This window comes from Mustelus asterias, chromosome 19 (assembly GCF_964213995.1).
Source record: "Mustelus asterias chromosome 19, sMusAst1.hap1.1, whole genome shotgun sequence".
Taxonomy (NCBI): domain Eukaryota; kingdom Metazoa; phylum Chordata; class Chondrichthyes; order Carcharhiniformes; family Triakidae; genus Mustelus; species Mustelus asterias.
This window is the reverse complement of record NC_135819.1, coordinates 36325110-36344281: the sequence shown is the minus strand read 5'-3', so window position 1 is coordinate 36344281 and position 19172 is coordinate 36325110. Positions and strand designations below refer to the sequence as shown.

The 19172-nt window shown below is 44.9% G+C and overlaps 1 protein-coding gene across 4 annotated transcripts in view; it reads left to right on the top strand.

The window, feature by feature from the left end:
• The window catches only part of LOC144507885 (phosphatidylinositol 3-kinase C2 domain-containing subunit gamma-like), a 256669-nt gene that overhangs the window by 229612 nt on the left and 7885 nt on the right, over positions 1-19172 (top strand). For all 4 annotated transcript variants that reach the window (XR_013500157.1, XM_078235332.1, XM_078235331.1 and 1 more), the window contains one exon: positions 13828-13953. Coding sequence is in view for 3 of the 4 variants with exons in the window: in XM_078235332.1 (XP_078091458.1) it covers positions 13828-13953 (126 nt within the window). In the remaining variant the exon portion in view is untranslated. The remainder of the gene's footprint in view (positions 1-13827; positions 13954-19172) is intronic.

Genomic DNA, 19172 nt, shown 5'->3' with positions numbered 1-19172 from the left:
CACACCGCCCCACCTGAAGGAACTTTATTGGGACTCTAACACACCCATTCTACACACGTTTTGTGGCGTACATTTTATGATTCACTCTTATAGTCCATCTATAAATATCTACCTGACACTAGTAAAACATTCCGTCTTGTTATTCCCAGCCACACATATACTAGAGAAATCTCCATCCAGCCATGACCTGTATTGGCAAATACATTCATCAAAACTCAGCAAACACTGTTAAGTTTGTTCATACTGTCAACCTTGCCCTTAAAAGGACTAACGTTAAAAATTTTAATTGTATTCATGTCAAGCTTTGACTCACTAGAGAGCACAGATCACTCAGCATTGAGCAATATCATTAACTAGGAGAGGTCCCCATAATAACAGCATCACATTCAACAGAAGCTCAGGGTAGTTTAGCACTGAGGATGTGCAAATAAAACATCCTATAAATCTAGTAAACAGTTCTCTCTCCAATTGTGTTACAACAGTAGGTTTTGAGAGTCATGAGCTAAGCTCAATATCCAAATTCAGCCAACTTCAGTCGTCTCCAGTGAGTATTCTTTCTTTGAAAGTAATAAAACTAGATGAAATCAAACATAATGCACTTTGCTGTCACACATAGTTCCCAAGGTGCTTCTGAAGATGTATACTCTATTGAAGGTATCAATTTTTTTGTCATAACTGTTGTCTTCATTGTTAAAGTTTTTAAGACCAAACTAAAGAATGGAAAAAAAAACACTAAAAAAATCCAGCACCATTAGGTCGATCGAAGGGCACTTTATTTATCTTTGACGAGTTAGTTCACAGACCATTTTACGTATATACTAGCCAGGCGCTCTCATACGGGGAAGTGGAGATCAAGGGAGGATCTCATTGAAACTTACAGAATACTGAAAGGCCTGGATGGAGTGAACGTGGGGAAGATGTGTCCATTAGTAGGAGAGACTAAGATCCAAGGGCACAGCCTCAGAGGAAAGGGACGGCCCTTTAGAACCAAGATCTGGAGGAATTTCTTCAGCCAGAGAGAGGTGAATCTATGGAATTCATTGCCACAGAAGGCTGTGGAGGCCGGGTCAGTGACTGTATTTAAGACAGAGATGGGTTCTTGATTGGTAAGGGGATCAAAGGATATGGGGAAAAGGTGTGAGAATGGGCTTAAGAAACTTATCAGCCATGATTGAATGGTGGAGCAGATTCGATAGGCCGAATGACCTAATTCTGCTCCTATATCTTATGGTCTTAAGTGTGGCTTTGCAGTAAAGCAGTGTTTAGAGGTTGGGGAATAGGCAAATTTTAATTTCAATTGAATCCCATTTTCAAGCCATATTTTTGGTCCTTGTCTTTATCAAATACTTTGATTTTAAATTGTTGCTTGTGGTTAAATTATAAAGCATGCAGCAATCTGACAAGGCAAAAGTGGGTGATCAGTTTTGGTGTATGACACAGACTGGATGGGTGAGGCGTCCCACATACCTGCTTAATGGTGGGAGGCGGAACCAAGCTTTGTTGGTTAGACCTTCTCTCACTTAAACAACCAGCTCGCCATTGAGAGGCTGGGAAAGTGGGTGGCGGAAAGCACCATGGGCTTCCAGCAGCAGCATCTGGGCTAGGAGGAGGTCATGATGTGGAGATGCCGGCGTTGGACTGGGGTAAACACAGTAAGAGGTTTAACAACACCAGGTTAAAGTCCAACAGGTTTATTTGGTAGCAAAAGCCACACAAGCTTTCGGAGCTGCAAGCCCCTTCTTCAGGTGAGTGGGAATTCTGTTCACAAACAGAGCATATAAAGACACAGACTCAATTTACATGAATAATGGTTGGAATGCGAATACTTACAACTAATCAAGTCTTTAAGAAACGAAACAATGTGAGTGGAGAGAGCATCAAGACAGGCTAAAAAGATGTGTATTGTCTCCAGACAAGACAGCCAGTGAAACTCTGCAGGTCCACGCAACTGTGGGAGTTACAAATAGTGTGACATGAACCCAATATCCCGGTTGAGGCCGTCCTCGTGTGTGCGGAACTTGGCTATCAGTTTCTGCTCAGCGACTCTGCGCTGTCGTGTGTCGTGAAGGCCGCCTTAAAGACTTTTCTTAAAGACTTGATTAGTTGTAAGTATTCGCATTCCAACCATTATTCATGTAAATTGAGTCTGTGTCTTTATAAGCTCTGTTTGTGAACAGAATTCCCACTCACCTGAAGAAGGGGCTAAGAGCTCCGAAAGCTTGTGTGGCTTTTGCTACCAAATAAACCTGTTGGACTTTAACCTGGTGTTGTTAAACTTCTTACTAGGAGGAGGAGCAGGTTAACAGAGCAGTAGGCCGCAGCAACAGGTAATTTTGATCAGCAGATAGAGCAGTGAGGACTTAAATGTATTTCTGATGCTTGGAATTCCTGAAAAAAATAGTGGCAAATCTGCTGTCAGCTCTCCCAAACTGCAGCTTGGAGTCAACCACATTGGTGTGGAATTGGAGTCCCATCAAGCCAGACCAGATAAGGACGGCAGCATCCATTCCCCAAGAGACATTAGTGAAGCAAATAGGCTTTAACAATCTTCAAGGTCACTTTCACTGATAACAGCTCCGTTCAAGATCTTTTTGAACTGATTTCAAATCTTTGTAATCCCATGCTGGTATTTGGCCATCAGAATACTAGCTTGGTAACATTACCACTGCACAACCCTAGCCCTTCCACTACTATTGAAGTAAAGTTATAAGTTGCGGTATTCATCTCACTTACATCTGGATATTACCACACATCATTCTGTAAAAAAAAGAGTTGTCTCAAAGATTTCATAATATTCTTAAAATGAGGTCTATAGTTTGGTCACACAGTAGACCTACAAATCCCGGCTCATAGAATGAAAAAGCGGATGTATTTAAAGTCCTTGGAACTGATGACACAAATATTACAGAGTGTTAGAACATAGAACGTAGAACAGTACAGCACAGAACAGGCCCTTCGGCCCACGATGTTGTGCCGAGCTTTGTCTGAAACCCAGATCAAGCTATTTCCTCCCTATCATCCCGAAGTACTCCATGTGCCTATCCAATAGCTTCTTAAATGTTCCTAAAGTTTCTGACTCCACTATCCCTGCAGGCAGTCCATTCCACACCCCAACCACTCTCTGAGTAAAAAACCTACCTCGGACATCCTTCCTATATCTCCCACCATGAACCCTATAGTTATGCCCCCTAGTTACCGCTCCATTCACCCGAGGAAATAGTCTTTGAACGTTCACTCTATCTATCCCCCTCATCATCTTATAAAACTCTATCAAGTCTCCTCTCAACCTCCTCCGCTCCAAAGAGAAAAGCCCAAGTTCCCTCAACCTTTCCTCATAAGACCTACCCTCCAAACCAGGCAGCATCCTGGTAAATCTCCTCTGCACTCTTTCCAGTGTCTCCACATCCTTCTTGTAGTGAGGTGACCAGAACTGCACACAATATTCCAAATGTGGTCTCACCAAGGTCCTGTACAGTTGCAGCATAACCCCACGGCTCTTAAACTCAAACCCCCTGTTAATGAACGCCAACACACTATAGGCCTTCTTCACGGCTCTATCCACTTGAGTGGCAACCCTCAGAGATCTATGGATATGAACCCCAAGATCTCTCTGTTCCTCCACATTCTTCAGAACCCTATCTTTGACCCTGTAATCCACATTTAAATTTGTCCTACCAAAATGAATCACCTCGCATTTATCAGGGTTAAACTCCATTTGCCATTTTTCAGCCCAGCTCTGCATCCTATCTATATCTCTTTGCAGCCTACAACAGCCCTCCACCTCATCCACTACTCCACCAATCTTGGTGTCATCAGCAAATTTACTGATCCACCCTTCAGCCCCCTCCTCCAAGTCATTTATAAAAATTACAAATAGCAGAGGACCAAGCACTGATCCCTGTGGCACTCCGCTGGTAACCGGTTTCCAGTCTGAAAATTTTCCATCCACCACCACCCTCTGTCTTCTGTTAGATAGCCAGTTACCTATCCAATCGGCCAAACTTCCCTCTATCCCACACATCCTTACTTTCTTCATAAGCCGACCGTGGGGGACTTTATCAAACGCCTTACTAAAATCCATGTAAATGACATCAACTGGACTACCTTCATCTACACACTTAGTTACCTCCTCAAAAAATTCTATCAAATTTGTGAGGCAAGACTTGCCCTTCACAAATCCGTGCTGACTATCCCGGATTAAGCTGCATCTTTCTAAATGGTCGTAAATCCTATCCTTAAGGACCTTTTCCATCAACTTGCTGACCACCGAAGTAAGACTAACCGGCCTATAATTACCAGGGTCATTTCTATTCCCTTTCTTAAACAGAGGAACAACATTCGCCACTCTCCAGTCCTCTGGCACCACCCCCGTGGACAGTGAGGACGCAAAGATCAATGCCAAAGGCTCTGCTATCTCATCCCTTGCCTCCCAAAGAATCCTAGGATATATTTCATCAGGCCCAGGGGACTTATCAACTTTCAGTTTATTCAAAATTGCTAGTACATCTTCCCTCCGAACATCTACTTCCTCCAGCCCATCAGCCTGTGACACCCTCTCTTCCTCAAAAACATGGCCCATCTCCTTGGTGAACACCGAAGAAAAGTATTCATTCATCACCTCTCCTATCTCTTCTGACTCCATGCACAAATTCCCACTGCCATCCTTGACCGGCCCCAGCCTCACCCTGGTCATTCTTTTATTCCTCACATAAGAGTAAAAAGCCTTGGGGTTTTCCTTGATCCGACCCGCCAAGGACTTCTCATGCCCCCTCCTAGCTCTCCTAAGCCCCTTTTTCAGCTCATTTCTTGCTAACTTGTAACCCTCCATTGAGCCAACTGAACTTTGTTTTCTCAACCTAACATACGCTTCCTTCTTCCTCTTGACAAGACATTCCACCTCTTTTGTGAACCATGGTTCCCTCACTCGGCCATTTCCTCTCTGCCTGGCAGGGACATACCTATCAAGGACACGCAGTATTTGTTCCTTAAAAAAGTTCCACTTATCATTAGTGCCTTTGCCTGACAATTTTTGTTCCCATCCTATGCTTCCTAATTCCCGCCTGATTGCATCATAATTACCTCTCCCCCAATTGTAAACTATGCCCTGCCATATGGCCCTCTCCCTCTCCATTGCAATAACAAAAGACACCGAATTGTGGTCACTATCTCCAAAGTGCTCTCCCACAACCAAATCCAACACTTGGCCCGGTTCATTTCCCATTACCAAATCCAATGTGGCCCCACCTCTTGTCGGCTTATCCACATATTGTGTCAGGAACCCCTCCTGCACACACTGCACAAAAACTGCCCCATCCGAACTATTCGACCTATAAAGGTTCCAATCAATATTTGGAAGGTTAAAGTCCCCCATGACAACTTCCCTGTGACCTCCACACCTATCCATAATCTGCTTGGCAATTTCTTGCTCCACATCTCTATTACTATTTGGGGGCCTATAGTAAACTCCTAACAACGTGACCGCTCCTTTCCTATTCCTAACCTCAGCCCATATTACCTCTGTAGGCAGATCCCCTTCGAAATGCCTTTCTGCAGCCGTTACACTCTCCTTGATTAACAGTGCCACTCCTCCACCTCTTTTACCAGCTACCTACACTTACTGAAACATCTATACCCCGGAACTTCCAACAACCATTCCTGTCCTTGTTCTACCCATGTCTCCGTAATGGCCACAACATCGTAGTCCCAAGTGCCAATCCACGCCCCAAGTTCACCTACCTTATTTCGGATGCTCCTTGCATTGAAGTGGACACACTTCAACCCACCTTCTTGTCTGCTGGTACCCAGCTTTGACCATGATAGTTGAGTGTTGATACAACCTCGACTGCAACCCAAAATATGCATCACTTACCACCTAATTTGTTCTTGCATACATCAGGTCTGAGATCAAATTCATAAGAACTAGGAGCAGGAGTAGGCCATCTGGCCCCTCGAGCCTGCTCCGCCAATCAATAAGATCATGCTGATCTTTTCGTGGACTCAGATCCACTTACCCGCCCGCTCACCATAACCCTTAATTCCTTTACTGTTCAAAAATGTGTCCATCCTTGCCTTAAAAACATTCAACGAGGTAGCCTCAACTGCTTCACTGGGCAGAGAATTCCACGGATTCACAACCCTTTGGGTGAAGAAGTTCCTCCTCAAGAGTAATTAATATCTTCTTTATTTACATTTGGCTTTATTGTTTTTAGAAAGTGGAACATTAAATCAGGTACAAAAATCATGCAGAATTCCATCGACTATGGAGTGTGTCGAATGCACTACCTCAGGCTGAAGAACATCAGATATGCAACATTCCAAATACTGACTAAGAAATAAGGACGCTGGCAAACAATTGAGACCCCAAATGGGGAAAAAAAAGAACAATGCCATCTCTTAATAACTCAGACATGGACTAATTGAGCCTTTTTCAGAGATAGGGAGGGGGAGTGAGGGAACAGTTCAGTATTGAGACGAGATGGATGAAAACTACTGCAATTTATTCCTTTTGTTCGTGAATTCCACATTGCTGAGCAACCGTGTCATGATCAGAGGGACTTCTCTTTTAACGCGCAGTGAACTCCTCAGCCAAGAAGAGAGAGCTATTTTTCTCTGGCGTTTGTTTCAGAGTCACTCGACGGGTGTAATTTATCGCTGTGTTTGTGCTCCGTTGTTGTACAGTGGCCCGCTGCCTTCTATTTCCTTTGTTTTCTCATGCCCTGACCTTGTGCGTGACTTCATTCCTCCACATTATCCTCTCTGTACTGGCCGTGTTATTCCAGCCTCTCATCACACTGAGACCAGCTGTTATTTATTACAAACTCTCCCTGTGCTAAAATCAACACCCTGCTGCTTTCACACTCAAACAAAATGTTGGCCCAGTCTTTTTTTCACAGTCTTTGCATGTTCTGGCATCTTTCCGCTCTCAGATCAATACCCGTTGCCCTTTCAAATGCCTTTTTTTCAATTCATTGTCGTGCTTGATCTTTCACCAAAAGATCTACGCTCGACAAAACCTACTTCATCCTGCAAGCCAAACAGCTGTTTAACGTCACTCAAACGTTTTTAATTCATTCGTGAGACCTCGCTGGCTGGTCAGCATTTATTTCCCATCCTTAGCTGCCCCGGTGGTGGTGAACTTGCTCGGCCATTTCAGAGGGTAATTTGAGAGTCGGCCACATTGTTGTGGCTCTGGAGTCACATGTAGGCCAGACCGGGTAAGGACGGCAGATTTCCTTCCCCAGATGCGTCTTTGCGACAATCGACAATGGTCATCAGTAGATTCTTAATTCCAGATCATTTTTTATTGAATTCAAATTCCATCGTCTGCCATGGTGGGATTCGAACCCGGGTCCCCAGAACATTAGCTGAGTTCCTGGATTAATAGTCTAGCGATAATCCTAGGCCATCACCTCCATAAATGTTGCATCTTAGTCATGATTGGTGATGGATGTAGGATTCTCCTGCCAAAGCATGTAATTTTAAAAGCACATTATTTTCAAGAAAATTAACAGAAGATCATTCAGTTATGCAGCCCCCCTGCTCTCCCCCCCAACCAATCCCCCACCTTGCCAGCTGACCCAGAGAGCACTGCTGCCTCACAGTGCCAGGGACCAGGTTCGATTCCTGGCTTGGATGACTGTGCAAAGTCTGCACGTTCTCCCCATGTCTGCGTGGGTTTCCTCCGGGTGTTCCAATTTCCTCCCACAGGTGCATTGGCCGTGCTAAAATCTCCCTCAGTGCACCCGAACAGGCACCGGAGTGTGGTGACTAAGGGATTTTCACAGTAACTTCATTGCAGTGTTAATGTAAGCCTACTTGTGACACTAATAAATAAGTAAGGATCGGGGGTCTGAAAACACAAATACTCCTCCTAATCGTCCGGACTCGAGTGAAAGGCCTCCATCACCTAAGGGGGGAGGAGTTTTTTATGGATTTCCTTTCCCTCATCTGCTGAGATTGTTGCCTCAATTTCATGCTTTCCAGGTACAGTTGGAAATGTTTATATTGTGACGCACAAGATATCATAATTATATGGGGCAGGGACCAGGAGGTCTCTTCCTGTCTGGCATTTTTGTCTGTTTGTATGTTCCTCCCACTTGTAGCCTGCCCATTGCTTCTCGACAGGACAATCAATGGGCGGCGGCTCAGTCAGGTCACTGCCTCATCAACATAAGGGTGAGGTTTGACAGAGATTGATACTAAGTAATGAACTCCTGAACCCAAATTGCAGCAAGATTAAATTAGCACGCTCAAGCAGCAAATTACGAAGAGATTAAGCAGAAATGTTGATGTCATTTGAAAAAATTGTTACACAAACTGTCCATTGGAGACCAGGGTAAATTTTGTTAGGGCCTGTTGCCTGGGACTATAGTCTGGAAATTCATTTATTCTGGAGTGTCAATTGATGTGAATCTGATCTGTGCTTCCATCAAATGAGACAACAGATCAGGAGCAGTGAGAGAAAATATAATTATAATATGCTTGCTGTTGTTCTGCACATTGCTTTGGGGGTTACTATAGCACAGTAACATGGACAAAGGAAGTCAAATTTAGAACCCCATTTGCACTGACATTTGTACAGGCCCCATGAGGAGATATTCTTCCAAGATTGCATCATACCTGGGACTGAAGGGCGGAGGATTGTTAATGTTTAAATTCAGTTATACCCTGCTAAATCATTTTACTTACATCCTGGAGTTTTGTTCGTCCTCATTTCATACAATCACTCTAGTACAAAAGGAGGCTATTCGGCCATCAGACCTGCACCCATAACAATCCCACCCTATCCCCGTAACCCCACATATTTACCCTGCTAATCCCCCTGAAACTAGGGTCAATTTAGCTTGGCCAATCCACCTAACCCTCACATCTTTGGACTGTGGGAGGAAACTGGAGCACCCGGAGGAAACCCATGCAAACTCCACACAGACAGTGACCCAAGCCGGGAATCGAAACCGGGTCCCTGGCGCTGTTAGGCAGCAACACTAACCAATGTGCCACCGTGCCGCCCTAATACAAGAATATACAAACAACGCCAGACAGGTAAAGAGTGTGTGTGTACACCTTACCCCACCCAAAGCCATGCCATCTCCGGGGAGAGGTGAAAAACCAGATAGTAACCCAGACCAATTTGGGGTAAGAAAAGTCTGGGAAATTCCAACTGACCCCTCCAGGTGCTGGAAACTAGTCGGAGATATATTTATGTAGATTATAGCTTTTCAATAGATATATGTTTCTATAGATTTTAATGGCATCAAGGGACAGAGGGAGAAAGCTGGATTATAGCATTGAGATAGAGGATCATCCGTGATCATATTGAATGGCGAGTGGATCGGGCTCGAAGGGCTGAATGGCTTATTCCTGCTCCTCGATTCTATGTCTCTATCTCGCTCTGTCCCTGAATTTCCCTAAGTAAATTTCCCTTTTGTAAGAGCTGATATCCGCGCCAGCCAGCTCCAGGCCCTGCTCCCAGGAATTCAGCAAGTCATCCACACACAAGCCATTTGTTCTGCCGTGTCCACTCCAGAATAAATGTTCTGGGGACCTGGGTTCAAATCCCTCCACAGCAGATGGTGGAATTTGAATTCTGTAAAAAATATATATATATCTGGAATTAAGAATCTACTGATGATCATGAAACCATTGTCGATTGTCGGAAAAACCCATCTGGTTCACTAAAGTCCTTGAGGGAAGGAAATCTGCCGCCCTTACCTGGTCTGGCCTACATGCGACTCCAAAGCCGCAGCAATGTAGTTGACTCTCAAGTGCACTCAGGCAATGAGGAATGGGCCAGCCAGCGATGCCCATGTCCCATGAATGACTGAAGAAAAGGCCTGCAGCTTGCTTCAGAGGTTCAATGTTCCTCAGGGAAAGAACCACCTCTTAATATCAAAATTCCACCTGGCCTGATGCAACTTACAATAGCGACCCACAGTCCAACCTAACCAATTTACTTCTAACAAGCTGTCAATTGGAACACAATCTATTCCCTTCATCAGTTTATAGACCTCAATCAGATCACCTCAATGTCTAGGCTTCTCTGAATTCCCAATTCTTTAGCCTATCTTGATAACGAAGATATTTTAGGCTGGTAATTGGTCTAATGATCTTCTTCTGCAACCTTTCCAAAGTCTAAGTATCACCCACTAAGTGAGGGAACCAAAACAGGACACAGTATTTCGAGTGAGGCCTTAGCAAAGGTCTTGTACAAGGACAGAATTGTAAGCTTTGTTTCTATTCAATTGTTCTGTGAATATGGCCCAGCACCCTATCAGCTTAAGCTATTGCTGCATTGCATTGCTCATATATCTAGAATACACTAGAGCCACAACATCAGACAGAACGGGCGTTCCAGGCTGCTGAGAGATTTTGCCCGATGTTCTGCTGTCTCCCTTTGCATTTCCACCCATGAACTGACAACTGCTTCCAGAGTTTCACCGTCTGACTGGGACTGAGTGAGTTGTTGCCCTTCTGCAGCCCTCAGAGTGCCTGAGACCTGGGCTGTCCCCGCCTCTGACTGCTGCAGGGATGTGTCTATGAGTGTTCCCCAGAAAGTGACCCCGTGTCTAATCTTGAACTACACCCCACGGAGCTGCATGTCTCTCGACTGGGGAGGGTGCCGGGGAGCACTGTGATGGCTCTTTCTCAGCCTCCTCATCCTCAAATGGTGCTCCGGGTTCTCAGAGAGCTGCTGGGCTGGCTAGCTGCCCGCGGCCTGCTGGTACCTGCAAAATACAGAGGGACAGTATTCATGGATGATCTGAAGCTAATTCAGAGTATATTTCACTCAGTGGGAATCGTAGCATTGGGTGAAGTGATGGAGCTGAGATCTGTACCAGGTTGTTGCGAGGGACCGAGATCTGCATTGTCACAGGAATGACCCTGGCAGAGCGGATGAGATCATTCACCCACTTCCTGCACTGGATGGAGTTTCATGGGTGGGTGACAATCACGTTGACCTCCTGGACAACGGCCTCCCAGGGTGGCATGGTGGCACAGTGGTTGGCACTGCTGCCTCACAGTGCCCGGGACTTGGGTTCGATTCCTGGCTTGGATCACTGTCTGTGTGGAGTCTGCACGTTCTCCCCGTGTCTGCGTGGGTTTCCTCCGGGTGCTCCGGTTTCCTCCCACACACCAAAGATGTGGGGGTTAGGTTGATTGGCCATGCTAAATTGCCCCTTAGTGTCAGGGTGATTAGCAGGGTATATGCATGGGGTTATGGGGATAGGGCCTGGTCAGTGCAGGCTCGATGGGACGAATGGTCTCCTTCTGTACTATAGGGATTCTATGATTCTATTCTAGGGATTCTATGTAAACCTACTTGTGAGACTAATGAATAAACTGAAAGAGGCCAGGGAGGTGAGGTTGGTGTGCTTCTTTGTGCTGTCCCTGCTGTAGAGGACATGCCAGTGGGCACAGAGCCCCCTGAATATGGGCCAGATCTCCCCACCCCAGCCCTGGGGAAGCCACTGAGGAATCTGTGGTGCAGTTTGTCAGGAACGTGGATTAATTCTGTTGACCTCAACTTTCTTTCCCTGTCATTCTGCAGGTCAGTAAGGTCTCTTGTGTGGTAGTCACAAACAATACTTTGTTGTCTCACTTTAATTCGATAAATGTCAGTGCGCTCATTGGTAACTGACTAAAATGAGAATGTAGGCAGTCAGATTAAACTCTATGGCAGAGAACAATGTAGGGCAGCAAAGCACCGATTCTAAATGCATGAGGTAGTGTCTCTAAGGATCTTAGAATGAGACTGGTTAACAGTGTCCTTTAGCACTCAAGGTGGAATGGGCTATGATATAGAAGTGGTCTCTGCAGGGCCACAATCATTCTTCATATGGCCCCTTATTCTATCAGCTTCAGTTTTATCTCACAGGAGGACATACACTCATTGCTCATACACAAAATTGCGGTTTATACAATCCTGTTATGGATAAAGAAGCTGCAGCATTCTTGCATAACCACAAGTAATGTACTACAACAATCATTTGATTTGTGATGAAGCCACGAGAAGGCACTGCATAAACAGTCGCTTAGCAGCAGGGAATTTCAGTATTGCTTAAAAAAGAGACGTTGTTGAAGCTTTTCATCTTGCACTCATCAGGACGGATGTAAGAATACCAAATTTCAAAGGATGCAACAATTTGTACTGCATGAGGAAAGAGCACTGATTGGTTGGCCAGTCACTCTGATTGGTCGGCCAGTCACTCTGATTGGTCGGCCAGTCACTCTGATTGGTCGGCCAGTCACTCTGATTGGCCGGCCAGTCACTCTGATTGGTCGGCCAGTCACTCTGATTGGCCGGCCAGTCACTCTGATTGGCCGGCCAGTCACTCTGATTGGCCGGCCAGTCACTCTGATTGGCCGGCCAGTCACTCTGATTGGCCGGCCAGTCACTCTGATTGGTCGGCCAGTCACTCTGATTGGTCGGCCAGTCACTCTGGTCAAGGCCTTGCCATGACGAATGCGCTGGGAAGCTCCTGTTCCCAATGCTTTTGTTGAATTCAAAAAAGGTGCAATGGATGGTATGTTCTCTCTGCTTGCAGTGCACAGGATCATGCATAGTAATGCATATTAACTTCCAACAAGCATAAGTGAGCTACCTCGTGAGCCCAAGCGGTAAACTTAAATTGGTTGTCTTAGCACAATCGGGATCATTCGACAAGTGCTGCCCAATTGAGGAATCACGTCCAATGTTAGACATTGTGTGGAGTTTTGCAAGCACAGGCTGGTTGAGTACAACCAGTACTCTACCTATTGCAAACTGCTGTTTCATTTGATCCATCAGCCCCTGGGACATATGGCCTACATACCTGACATCGCACCGGTATTGAAATACATATACAACATTAAGTTATTTGTGTGGTAAGCGAAAGATCTTTTTGGCTTGACGGCAACATCTTGCCAGCGAAGCCCACATCCCATGAAAGAATAAGTTTGTAAAAATAAAACTAGCTACTTCACGTTGCAGCAGCAACATGGCTGGCACTTTCCACTAACAGAATGCTGCTATCAAACCAAAAAGATGCTCTGCCTATCACACAAATGAGCAATGTGATGGATGAATTTGTGTTGGTGTGATGCCAGGTAGATAAGCCATACCTCCCCATGACTGGCAGATTATACCAAACAGCACACCCCTTCAGCTGTCTGCAGTAGGCAGGGTACTGACCACACTCAATCAGCCCAATTGTGCAAAATTCAGAACATAGTATCTAACGTTAAATGCGATTTTGCAAATGGGCAGCACTTGCTGAACATTTTGAGTGTGCTAGGAAGTACATTGGCAGCCAGTTTTAAGATTATCTGTCAGGCTTGCACTGCAGCTCACTTAAAAAGCTACATAGATTCTTGCACAGGGTCCTGACCTCTGCAAGCAGAAAGAACATGTCCAGACATTGTATTTTTTTAATTAAACCAAAGCATGGGGAATAATAGCTCCCTGGCGCATTCTCCCTGGCAATGCTTCAACTTGAGTGGCCAACCAATCAGCACTTTTTTCTCACGCAGTAACAAATTGTGGCTTCTTTTGAAATTTGGTATCATCATGTCTGTCCTGATGAGTTCAAGACCAAACGCTTTGACAGCATGTCTCTTTTTTTCAGCCATGCACTATATAAATGTTTTTTTTAAAATGTTACAGATCTAAGATTGACCAAAGCATTTAATGATTTAAGGTTTAGTGAGAACATTTTTCCAGCATGTTATATGATGTCAATAAAATGTTATTAAGAACTATTAAGAGCAGATGAACATTCCAGAATTGCTGAGATAGGATGTAGGAAGGCGGTGTGAAGATGTTTTTGTGTCACGCTTTTTCTCTTATAGTTTTTGCCAGATGGCTCTGCACCAGATGCTTATGTGAAGATATATCTCTTACCAGATGCGGTGCGAGTGACCAAAAGGAAAACAAAAGTGGTTCCAAAAAACAGCAATCCAACATATAATGAGATTGTAAGTATCTAACACTCCATGGGCAATTTGAGTTATTTACTCAACTGTATCCGCTCGCTCCCTAATTTGGCACAAATCCCAAAAATATTTAGCTGAAGCGAATTCGAACTTTGATGAATGAAGAACATCAACAAAGTTGGCCAAATGAGAGGCTCAAATCATAGCTTACCAATGATTGATCAACAAAAGCCACATTGCATCATGTGATCAGTTGGCTAATGCAATACTGCTTACAGTTTTCCTTGCTCAGCAGAGGTCTCACAAAGCATCATACTTCCAACCAGTTCCCCCCTCCCTAATTGGGCAACACAATAGCACAGTGGTTAGCACTGCTGCCTCACAGCACCAGGGACCCGGGTTCAATTCTGACCTCGGGTGACTGGGGAGTTTGCACATTCTTCCTGGGTCTGCGTATGTTTCCTCCGGGTGCTCCGGTTTCCTTCCACAGTCCAAAGATGTGTGGGTTAGGTTGATTGGCCATGCTAAATTAGGATTAGCAGGGTAAATAGGTGGGGATAGGGCCTGGGTGGGATTGTTGTCGATGCAGACTCGATGGGCCAAATGGCCTCTTTCTGCACTGTAGGATTCTATGATTTTATAATGTCTATTGACTGAACCATGAGAGATGTTTGCAAAGAGGTACAAAGACCTTGCCACACTTGCCTTTGACATGCATAATATATGTGACCAGTGAGACATACTCAGAGATTGAAGGGATAGCTAAGGGTCATGTTATGATTTAGAGAAACCAAACACAATCTGCATGCTCTCTCTTAATGCTCTTCTGCATACAAGGGGAGGGAGCCAACATGAGTCATAATAACAAGACAAGTAATTTCAACACCCCACTTGCTAGGATAACCTATTCCAAATAGATCCAATCTGCTAGAATCTGGCCTTATCACCTCCAAAGATGCCAATGGCTGGGTTTCCTGAGCTGTCGCAGTTAGATTCTTGTCATCGAAACAGAAAGTGCTGGAAATACTCAGCAGGTCTGGCAGCGTCCGTGGAGAGAGAAACAGCAGATCCTGATCTTCCATTAGAACTCGGGGTTCTGGTGAAAAGTCATGGACGAAAGGTCAGGACCCGCTGCTTCTGTTGATGAAGGTAGGGCAGTTGATGTCATATACATGGATTTTAGTAAGGCGTTTGATAAGGTCCCCCATGATCGGCTTATGATGAAAGTGAGGAGGTGTGGGATAGAGGGAAAGTTGGCCGATTGGATAGGTAACTGGCTGTCTGATCGAAGACAGAGGGTGGTGGTCGATGGAAAATTTTCGGATTGGAGGCAGGTTGCTAGCGGAGTGCCGCAGGGATCAATGCTTGGTCCTCTGCTCTTTGTGATTTTTATTAATGACTTAGAGGAGGGGGCTGAAGGGTGGATCAGTAAATTTGCTGATGACACCAAGATTGGTGGAGTAGTGGATGAGGTGGAGGGCTGTTGTAGGCTGCAAAGAGACATAGATAGGATGCAAAGCTGGGCTGAAAAATGGCAAATGGAGTTTAACCCTGATAAATGTGAGGTGATTCATTTTGGTAGGACTAATTTAAATGTGGATTACAGGGTCAAAGGTAGGGTTCTGAAGACTGTGGAGGAACAGAGAGATCTTGGGGTTCTTATCCACAGATTTCTAAAGGTTGCCACTCAAGTGGATAGAGCTGTGAAGAAGGCCTATAGTGTGTTAGCTTTTATTAACAGGGGGTTGGAGTTTAAGAGCCGTGGGGTTATGCTGCAACTGTACAGGACCTTGGTGAGACCACATTTGGAGTATTGTGTGCAGTTCTGGTCAGCTCACTATAGGAAGGATGTGGAAGCGCTGGAAAGAGTGCAGAGGAGATTTACCAGGATGCTGCCTGGTTTGGAGAGTAGGTCTTATGAGGAAAGGTTGAGGGAGCTAGGGCTGTTCTCTCTGGAGCGGAGGAGGCTGAGGGGAGACTTAATAGAGGTTTATAAAATGATGAAAGGGATAGATAGAGTGAACATTGAAAGACTATTTCCTCGGGTGGATGGAGCTATTACAAGGGGGCACAACTATAGTGTTCGTGGTGGGAGATACAGGAAGGATATCAGAGGTAGGCTCTTTACGCAGAGAGTGGTTGGGGTGTGGAATGGACTGCCTGCAGTGATAGTGGAGTCAGACACTTTAGGAACATTTAAGCGGTTATTGGATAGGCACATGGAGCACACCAGGATGATAGGGAGTGGGACAGCTTGATCTTGGTTTCAGATAAAGCTCGGCACAACATCGTGGGCCGAAGGGCCTGTTCTGTGCTGTACTGTTCTATGTTCTATGTCCTCTCTCCTCAGACGCTGCCAGACCTGCTGAGTATTTCCAAAACCTGCATTTATTTCATTTTTTCAGCAGTCGCTCTTTTTTTGCTGTTGATTTTTGTTGTTAGTTCTAGCACTGAATCTGGGTGCAGGTAATGGCTGGAATTCTCGGGCCATTCCCACTCCACTGCCGCTGCTGGTGAGGATGGAGAATTTGGCGCTCAGCCAAATCTTCATTCGCTGCAGCGGGACGGGAGAATCTCGGCTGCGAGCGAGGTCAGAGAATCCAGCCCAATGTCTTCACCTGTTTGTTATTCTGTCTGCAAACAATATATCTCAAAAACTAATCACCAGATTTCAATGAAATTTGGTTGGCAGATAGAGTACGACCCAAGGAAGAAATAATTCACTTTTTTGGTGAAAATACAGTAAAATAAAGGTTCTGCTAACATTGGGAGATGGGCGAATTGGCCATTGTTTTAGAATATTGAGAGCTGTTTTATTTAGAATGCTGTTGATTGATTTATTATAGGCTTGTCCAACCTGTTTTGCGTAGAGTGCCACATTTCAAAACTTTTCTCATTGAAGGAGATAGAAAACATAGAAACATGGAAAAACTACAGCACAAAACAGACCCTTCGGCCCCACAAGTTGTGCCGAACATATCCCTACCTGCTTGGTCTACCTATAACCCTCCATCCTATTAAGTCCCATGTACTCATCCAGGAATCTCTTAAAAGACCCTATTGAGTTTGCCTCCACCACCACTGACAGCAGCCGATTCCACTCGCCCACCACCCTCTGTGTGAAAAACTTCCCCCTAACATCTCCCCTGTACCTACCCCCCAGCACCTTAAACCTGTGTCCTCTCGTAGCAGCCATTTCCACCCTGGGAAAAAGCCTCTGAGAGTCCACCCGATCTATGCCTCTCAACATCTTATATACCTCTATTAGGTCTCCTCTCATCCTACGTCTCCCCAAGGAGAAGATGATCAATAAATTTCAGAAGATAAAGTTGGGGAGAATGATAAACATGATTTTTTAAAAACTGAGGTCAGAAAGGAAACAACTTGCTGAGCAAAGAAATGAGTAATAAATCCAGATGTGTATCGGAGTGTATTAGAGTGTGTGTCCAGGTCACTCCCAGCCTCAGTGGTCACTCACCTACTGAGAGAATGGATATTAGTACACAATGGTGTGTGGGTGAATGAGAACCCTGACTCCGGGAACGAGCCAGCTTTATGGACAACACACACGCATGCTCTCTCTCTCTCTCTCTCTGTCTGTCTGACTGTCACTCACTCACTCACTCGCTCGCTCGCTTCATAGTGAGTTGTAGAAAACTGCAAACTGCTGGCTAAAGGGCTAACGGTAGGTCTCATAGAAACCCACAAAATTCTAACAGGACTGGATAGGGTAGATGCATGGAGGACATTCCCAATGGTGAGGTCACAGTCTGAGGATATAGGATAGGCCATTTAGGACAGACATGAGAAGAAATGTCCTCACCCAGAGAGTGGTCAGCCTGTGGAATTCACCACCACACAATGAGAGCAAAACATTGAATGTTTTCAAGAAGCAGTTACAGGAAGCACTTGAGGCGAAGGGGACCAAAGGATATGGGGTGGGCGGGAGTGGGATTGATTTGGATGATCAGCCATGATCATAATGAATAGTAGAGCAAGCTCAAAGGGCCGAATGGCCTACTCCAATTTTTCCATGTTTTTAACTGTCAAATCACAGGATATTTTATGAGAGGGAACATAAATGAAGACCTTGTTTTATGGAGAAGGACACATAATTACTGTTCAAATATGTACTGTGTCTGCAGTTACCACAAGTTTAAACAGTGGGGGTAATTGCCTTTCAGTTCTGTATTCCCAGTGATCAAATCCTGCCGACAGCAACCTCAGGGCAGAGGGTTCACCAGTGACGCTGGCTCAACCGCCATCCTGATTTTGAGCCAGGCCTCATTGTTGGGAATGTGGGAATGTGGAATAACTCCGACTGCTCCAACAAGAACCAGATCAGGGTAACGACTTATTGGACAAAATAAAAAACTAACTGGAAACTGTTTAAATTATGAGATTACCAGCTGGGTTGAAGTGTTTACAGTTGGCAGTGAGCCCATATTAAAATATAAACTTACATTTCCCCGGAGTGAGGGGAGACGGGAGAGTCAGCATGATGTTAGTCGATTAAAACTGTACTTAGTTAAAGCAGTCTGCAGCCATCAATGTTAAGAACATTTTGAATAGTTTCAAAAATAGCAAATTTTATATTAAAATGGTTTTGTTTGAGGACACCATTTTGAAACAGCTTACAGTTTATTGCAAACTCCCTCATTGCAAACTATTTTTAACACAAATTAATGCCCCACTTCTAAGATAGTTACTTTGTACACGATGATGAATCTCAAACCCCTTGGCATTCATTAGTAAACTATAACCAACTTGTATTTATATAGCATCTCGAATGTAATAAATCATCCCAAGGTGTTTCGGTGCCATTGTAGAACAAACTTTGAAACTGTGCCACAACATATTAGAGAGATGATCAAAAGCTTTGTTAAAGATGTAAGTTTTGAGGATCCTTTTGAAAGAAGAAAGCGAGGTAGAGATGGATACATTTAGGGAGGGGATTCCAGAGCTTCGATCCCAGGCAGCTAAGACAGAGCCTCACAATGGTGAAGCAGTTAAAATTGGGGTGGCACTGTGGTGACCACTGCTGCTTCACAGCGCCAGGGACTCGGGTTCGATTCCCAGCTTGGGTCACTGTCTGTCCGGAGTCTGCACATTCTCCCCATGTCTGCGTGGGTTTCCCCCGGGCGCTCTGGTTAGGTGCATTGGCCATGCTAAATTCTCCCCCGGTGTACCCGAACAGGCGCCGGAGTGTGGCGACTAGGGGATTTTCACAGTAACTTCATTGCAACATTAATGTAAGCCTA